The sequence below is a fragment of the Elephantulus edwardii genome, unplaced genomic scaffold, assembly GCF_000299155.1.
Source record: "Elephantulus edwardii isolate Elephantulus edwardi_28Jun2011 unplaced genomic scaffold, EleEdw1.0 scaffold00294, whole genome shotgun sequence".
Lineage (NCBI taxonomy): Eukaryota > Metazoa > Chordata > Mammalia > Macroscelidea > Macroscelididae > Elephantulus > Elephantulus edwardii.
In genome coordinates, this window is record NW_006400044.1 from 602,039 (window position 1) to 610,131 (window position 8,093).

An 8,093-nucleotide genomic window follows, 5' to 3' on the forward strand; every position below is an offset into this window, starting at 1 on the left:
GGTCCTTGGAGAGGGACATCATGCTTGGGAGGGTGGAGGGACAGCACAGGACAGGAAGGCCCTCTGTGAGGTGGATTGATTCAGTGATTGGGATAATTGGGATGGGAGTGTCGGAGACAGTGCGATTGGCACAGGACCGAGTGGAGTTTAGGGCTGTTGTACATAGAGTAGCTATGAGTCGCAAGCGACTCGAGGGCACATAACAACAAACAACAACATAAAACATTGTCATTTAAATCTGTAATCACTATAAAATTATTGATCTATACATTATACCTTTTATAGTTAATCTTTTAAATCTAGTATCCATTTTACACTTCCAACATATCTAAGTTTGGGCAATAAATTTCAAGGCGCTCTGGGAGTTTCCTGCTGAGATGCTAACCAAAAGGTTACAATTTCAATCTAACCAGCCATTCGGTTGTAGAACGATGTATTGTCTCTTCCTTTATAGGATTTACAACCTCAGAGACCCAGTAGACCAACATAGTGAGTCAGAATTTACTTAAAGGCTGTGTTTATGGTTGGTTTAAACTCACAACCTTTCAGTAAGAGCTACCTTGATGTACTACTGCGGTTCCTATTTAGTGGGATTTGTTTATTTGAAATATATTTTACTCTGCTTCATTTTTCAGTGTAAATAAATGAAAATGAGGAAGTTATGCATTTTCTCAGTCATACCAGCCATATTTCGAAGGCTTCACACCATATTTGACTAGTGGTTGCTTTTGTAGGTCGAGTAGTTTTAAGATCTTACTCTTCAAGGGAATTCATAGTCCCAGGGGCGATTTACCCAGTAATCTTGATAAGCACGAGTTTACTGATGATTTACTAATCCAGTAAAGAGTAGTTTCATATAGTGTATTGAAAAACAAGTGGAATTGTTCACTGTAGACTATCAAGCAAGCACAAGCAAACCTGTGTATACCCGATTTATTCTGTGTTTAGTCCCTTGTGAGGGATTGTACATTTGAAGAGGCTTTGATTCTCTAGGAAGATATTGTGGGGTTGGGAGAAAGATTCCCGCCAAATCTAGAAGCAGGATCTTTGATGTGGAAAAAAAAAAGTGAAACTTTTCGTGACAGATTAGTGAAATAACCACTAAGCATGGCTGTTTACCTTGTTGTTTATTGGGCAGGTAGGCAATCTGACACTGCAAAGTCTATATGAAGTTCATCTTGGTTTATATTCCCTGGGTTAAATATTGTTCTTTACATGTTTTAAAAATCAATACATAATTTTATATTTTAAAAATCAATACATAATTTTATAAGTTCCACAAGTTGCTTGACGTGTGTTCACTGAAAAGTATTCTAATTTGCTTTTGGCTATTAAGCATTTCTAGGAATTGGGTGAGGGTGTAGATTTTTTTAGAAAGAAGTCAAGGATACAGCTGGTGCAACCACTTTTGATCGCCACATCACGTCACTATTTTCTAATGGCAGGAGTTAACGTCTGGAAATTGAAGTTTCTTTGCAGGCATACCTCAGGATCTGCACTTCTCCGAGCACAGAACAACTTTTTCAACAGATTGAGCAGTATCCTTGGAACATGCATAGACAGGGATTTACCCAAAGCCCCTTCTATTTTCAGCCAAGAGCAACTGCCTGCCAGTCAAGGTTCCTGAAGAGTGCAACTCTCGTAGCAGAAAATAGAAACGTGGAGGACCAGATCTTTGCCAAGTATTGTTCGCAATCCTCTAAGGCTACTCTCACCGAAACTCTGTAGAGCAATTGTTTTGGGGGATTGCTTCAGCCCGCCGAGCAAGCCCGCACATGGGTCCCCAGGGTTGCCTTCGCCTCCTAGCGTGACCCTGGAGGGAGGGGGCGTGACCAAGCACCGGTGGGCGTGACCAGGCACCGGTGGGCGTGACCAGGCTGAGGAGCGGGGGCGGGGAGTGCCGGGAGGCGGAAGTTCCCGCAGGCCGCGGGGACGGCGTACGCACAGCGAGACACTTGTCAGTGCTCGTCCGAGGCGGAGGCAGCGTTGAGCCCTGCTGGAGGTGAGTGGCCGCAGCTGGGGATGTGCACTCTGATCCGCTGGAGGAGGAAGAGCAGTGGGTAGCTGTGAGGAGTTGGGGGCGCGCTTCTCATGGTGGTGGTGGGGGGTCCTCAGGTGCTTCCCCGGCAGAGGTGGGAGTACGGCATGGGGCATGGAACGCCCGCGAAGTCTCGGAGCCCGGCGGAGGCGAGCGCGGCAGAGCCCGGAGCGCGGGAGCCGAGCGCCGGTCCGCACCGTGAGGCGACGCGGGCAGGCGCGGAAGGGCTCCCGGGACACACTCGCGCCGCCGGTCGGGCCGGCTGTGGGGCGTCGCTCTGGGCATTCGGGTGCTCCATGTCTTGCGCGAACCCCAGGCAGGTACTTGGAGAGGAAGGAAGACTCAACGGGAAGGCGTACTCATTTGTTGTGTGTGTGTGTGTGTGTGTGTGTGTGTGTGTGTGTGTGTGTGTGTGTGTGTGTGTTTTAAATTTGTTCTCTGGCTCCTGAGAACTATTCATTTCCCCACAAATATTTACAGTTGTGTAACCTGTTTTGGGAATAGTTTTCGTGCATCCAGAAATAAAGATCATTTAACAGAAAAGTAAAATCTGTGGTCATGAATTGCAGACTTATTAGTCCTTGCGTACATGTTGGGGTTTGTGTGCGTTTGCGAAGTTTGACAATAAGTGGGAAAAGGAAGGGTGGTGTGGACGGGGCAGAGCTTGGAAAGAAAATTCGTGGCTGCGCCGGGCAGGGCAGGTCTAGGGTGTGATCACCAGATCCTATCCCAAGTCTGCCTTCCTGACTGTGAGGACGTCTGAACCCGCCTGCCACGGAAACAGCCCGCTCCGGAGCCTTATTTGGCAAACAGCGTTAGGCGTGAACCTTCTGCTGGAAAACCGTCTCATGGGCTGCTTTCATCTTTAGTTCCTCAGCTCTACCTTCATCATCAGAATCTGGGGAAGGACAATCTCAATCGACTTTTCTTTAGTTTCAGACTCTTGTCTGTTTCATTTAGGGTTCGCTTCTCTACCCTTCCCACCAATCATAGAAGTTAAGAAGGAAGTGTGGGAAATAACCAAGCTTTCTTCCCTAGTATAAGAGCAAAGAGCGTCGAGATTTTCCCTGAAAGAAAGCAGAAATTTCCAATATTTTCCACATTTGAAAGCAGTGTAAGCTGGCAGCTCAGTATTCCTGCCTGTTGGGTATTTTCAGAAGGGTTTGGGCACTAAAAACCAGATGATTTTCAAAGAGACTTGCAATAGGCCAATAATAATATTGCCCTTGCTTAGGAGTCTGAATCTGAATTTTTTAAGGCAAATGAATTCTAAATGAAGCTAGCAGAAGAATACTAAAGAAAAGGAAAGTCTGATTCTGTGGTTGGAGCTGAGAACTCCCTGTTGAGTAACAAATGGGAGAAATGAAGGGAGCCCCAAATAAAGGGAAGTTGTATGTGCAAGGGTGCTTATAGAAATGAATTACATGTTCTTTTAGGACCCTTGTGGGCAGAGGAAGTTGAACCCAACTTTTACATTTGTCCTCTCCTAGCAAATTAAAGATTGGAAGAGAGAGATGTCAGGTTGCCTGTGAAGTATCAGTTGGCTTTATATGCTTCTGATAATGTGTGCAAGTATTACAAGTTTACCTCCTAAATTCCTTTACTGCAGTGGGAGAACACATTCAATTGTATGGCTCCTTATTGCCTTCCTATCCTTCCTGTTAACTTTTGGCTTGGCCTTTGAGTCCTTTTAGTGCCCTGTGCCGGTTACTCTTAATAGTGTAGTAATGCTATTGCTTTGTAGTTCAGTGTACTACTTTGCCGGTGGAAAAACCACTCATTTCATTCCTACCTAGTTGCAGTTCAGATTTTCAGATTTTTAAGTTTTCTTTAAGAATCAGGCTTATTTTAAAGTTTCACCTCATTTTCCTTTTATGAGCAGGAATCTGTTTGCTTTTAATTATGTAGTGGTTTGATTATCTTCAACTGCCACTATGAATTTTGCGTGATAGAATAAGCATTTTGAATGGGTTGGAAAACATTTTAAGACAGATAATATAAAGTGATGATTTGGTTGGACTACCCAGATTTTTCAAGAACATCTTAAAGCCAGACTTTTTAAAAAAATGCTTTAAAATCGTGTGCATACTAATATATTTTTAATATTTTTCAAAGCAGGAACTATTGTATTTCTTAGTGTTTTAGAAATATTTATGTGTGTGTATTTAAAAAAAAATCTCATTCCTCCCAACTCTCCCACCTATGTAAAACCACATAACAACCAATACCAGTCACCAGTTCTTATTTTATTTCAGCTTTTTATTTTATGAAATTACTATTGTGAGAGTTACTATAAGAACACTTAGAGTAAAATACGGGCGGGGGGTGGGCTGCGAGATAAAACTAAAACCCTGAAACATTGATTCTTTTCTCAAATTTCAGTTAAGTTTCATGCATTAGGGTTAGCCATGCTTTCTTCTTAAATCTCATGTAATAAGTACTCTAATGAGGCATGCGTATAAAATAAACGTAGATTCTGATTGAAATATTACTGTGCTAGAGTATTTCCTATCATTGCCTATCTGAAGGAAAAGTATATACATAATATGTTATTGTAAGGGTAGAAAACAGCATATCACTATAAAAGCAAATGCAAAATACAGTTAAGGATTGATGAGATAAGTTATAGGCATTACAGAGTCTTTCAGTTTAAAGAATTTAAGATTTGGAATGGAAGCATACTGATTTGCAGTTCCTTTCATATGTTAGAGTAACTTAGAATTTAAGTAAGTGACATTGAAGTACTTTTGCCAACTGAAAGCATGAGGTGGAGAGAAGAGGAACTTCATTTTGAATTAAGCTTGGAATAAAATCTTGTTCTTTCCTCTATAAAGATACATAATGGAGTGTTGTAAAGTAGTCTGGCTTTAAGTTTGCATGCAGGAAGCCACAGATTGGATATACCAGGTTGTAAAATTGATACAAGTTTCTAGAAATATATTCCAGTGGTGAGTTTTTATACTGTTGAAACTGGCTTGTGTGTTGAAATTAAGTATTAGCTCATAGATTTCTTTTCTTAGACCAACATTAAGGAGAATTTAATACAGACTTTCATCTCCTATAGTCTCACTTGGCAAAAAGGAAAAAATAGAACATAATCTAGTTGGGTTTTTAGTAAGGGCATGTGTAATATGGTTTCAAATAAACACTTTAACCATCTCATTTTCTTTCAGTTTCTTTTACCTTCTGGGACTATACTTTGAGCCTTTAAAATCATGAGCAACTACAGTGTGTCCTTGGTTGGCCCAGCTCCTTGGGGTTTCCGGCTGCAAGGTGGCAAGGATTTCAACATGCCTCTGACTATCTCTAGTGTAAGTATACTTTACAGATTTTATTATAGAAGACCATCCAGTGGTCATGGAAACCTCATGGCTCAGTTTTCAAATTGTAGGACTTAACAAGTCTGTGTAACTAAACAGACTGTTTAGTTAACGAAACTAAGTCTAGTTATTTGTATTAATGATGGAGGGAGGAACATTAGCAATCTCAGTTTAGCTTATTTGTATCCCCCTATCATATTAGTAATGAATTGGAAAAACATTTAATAAGGGAACAGGCTCCACATCTCTGAACTGTCAATGATTTGGTGAAATTTCTAGATTTTAGTTCTTCATGTTAGAAGACTGCACAATAGCAATTTCGAGGTTCATTTCAGCTCCAGAAGTTTATAAAAAAGTGTTGATTGATATAGGAAAAACAAAAAGTTGTTTAGGATGCTATTTCCTGAATTTTCAGATACAGGTGATAGTGAACCATAAAGTGATAAAAAAGCTACTTAATTTTTAAGAGAATATTGAAAGGCTTAGACTTATAAGTAGATAGAACAATTGTGATTTGATGGTTTACCTCATACATACATTTCATTTTAATATAGTCTGTATATGTATATTTTAAGGGTAGATTTTTATGATGTAATGGTAGTGATGATGGGATTAATTAGAGTACATTTATTGATAATTGTTTAGGTGTCAGGCATTGTTTTACTCTCCTCTCTAGTAGATAATTATTGCCATTAATTGTATAACTTTAGAGATTTTCTAAATGAATATACAAATAAATAGGAATCTTTACCTTTCTCTTACTCAGTGTGAAAGGAGCAGAAAATGGGACAAGGAGGCACAGGGCTGGGAGCATCTTTCTGAAAGGGCCAGAGGGAATGAGAATAGCACTGTCCTTCACTGCCCCAGAGCAGAAAGCAGATAAAGAGCCATTAGTGCAGCTCCATGGTGCCTCTAGAGCCAGAGCAGTAACAAGAGGTTTGATTTATTTGTTGTTGGTTCACAGAGTTTACTCATAGTTGTGGTACCAAGAGTAGGATTTGTTACGGAAATATGTTGGGGAGTGGGAGAGGCAAAGACTATCTCACAATACAAGTCCAGGTTTAGTCCAGCAGTCCCAAGCAAAATTAATGGCAGAACACAATTCCTTAATTGTGTTTTGCAGTACAAGCTCTGGTTTTAGTTCAGCAACACAAATTTAAGAAGCCTCTGGTTTGCTCAATCATCCAGCAAGGTTTGCTTCAGAGTATTTAATTATAACTCAGCTTCTCCTTCAAGCATCTGGCAAGAACAGCAAAACTGTTAACTGTAGCCCCACAAATGCAAGAAGCCTCAGGTTACACCTTGCCACAGTTTGTCCAAAGCAATGCCACAGTCTCTCCACCACCATTATCAGGGTCTTACTTCAGTCTCCCTCCAGTCTTATTGACCTGTATGGGAAGTACTCTTTCTTGCTTATCCTAGTTCTACAGCTTGGATGATTTGGAAGACCATGGATCTGCAGTTAAGGTAGCAGGAGACCCGAGGGGACTAAAGTAATGGTGAAAAAAGCCATTTAGGTTAATACCATTCTCTGATGCACAATTTACCTTAGAGAATTTTCCCTATTGACATGTAAAGTGTTAAAAAAATTTTAAAGTATTTGTATATTATTTTGTTGCATGGAAGTAACATTTGTTTAACTAATCCGCTGTTGAAGGGTATTTATAATGTTTTCATTACTGCTACTACAATCAGTTCTGCAGTGGATATCAAATATACCCATGTTATTTTGATACTGTTGCTTTTATGTACTTGCCTCACAGTTGACTCAAAGCTGACCTTCCAACAGGTTTTCTGAGGCAATAAATTGCAAAGGAGGAGATTTGCCATCTTTCTCCTATAGAGTAGTTGGTGGAGTCAAACTACTAGTCTTTGGGTAGTCAGTACACTCCTTTGCTTAATTGGAAACCACCAAGTTATACCAATTTACATTCTTATGCAATGAATGATAATGCCTGTTAATCACTCAAGGCTCATCAACAAACTTTTCCATTTTTACCAAGTACTTTAATGTCAATTTAACTTGGACATCAACTAATAGTAGTATTCCATTATGCAATAGACATAGCTGATATGGAAGAGGTAACTTTCAAGCAGTTACTGTGGTAATCTGCCTAATCTTTATCTCACTTTATCTTAAATTTTGGTGGACCATTTCTGTAGTCAGATATTTAGAAGGTAATAATTTAGTTTAATGATGTAATGTATATGTTTGTTGCTTCTTATAATTTATATTATCCAACTTGATTTTTAAAGATTAAAAATAAGTTTGTAATACCTATAAAAATGCAAATTATTCATACAATGGAATATTACATAGCACTGAAAAACAGTGAACTCATAAAAAATTACACAGCATGGGTGACCCTACAGGACATTATGCTGAGTGAAATATCTCAGTCACAAAAGGACAAATACTGCATAGCACCACTGTTATAAAACAGCTCTGATGAGAGCTTGGGAGAGAATAGGATAAGAGTGGATAGAAAATGAACATTGCACTGGAATAGATGAAGGAAAGAACTGTTTAAAAGGAATATATGATTAGGCATTAAATGTATGACAGTAGCCCAGAATAAGAGGTACATTGCAACGAAGACTGGGGGGAAGGGAGAGCAGAGATGCAATAATGAATGAATATTTAAAAAAAAAACACAAAAAAGTGAACTGGGGAAGGGAAGTGGAAAGCGAAGGAGGAAGGGAGGGAGAGGGGGTAAAAATGTGCAACAATGAAC

General features: G+C 39.9%; 1 protein-coding gene across 8 annotated transcripts in view; it reads left to right on the top strand.

Moving 5' to 3' along the window:
- Positions 1 to 5,253: 5,253 nt before the first annotated feature.
- Positions 5,254 to 8,093, top strand: part of PDLIM5 (PDZ and LIM domain 5) — a 304,885-nt gene continuing 302,045 nt past the window's right edge. For all 8 annotated transcript variants that reach the window (XM_006900747.1, XM_006900746.1, XM_006900751.1 and 5 more), the window contains exon 1: positions 5,254 to 5,349. In XM_006900747.1, the coding sequence (XP_006900809.1) occupies positions 5,254 to 5,349 (96 nt within the window). The remainder of the gene's footprint in view (positions 5,350 to 8,093) is intronic.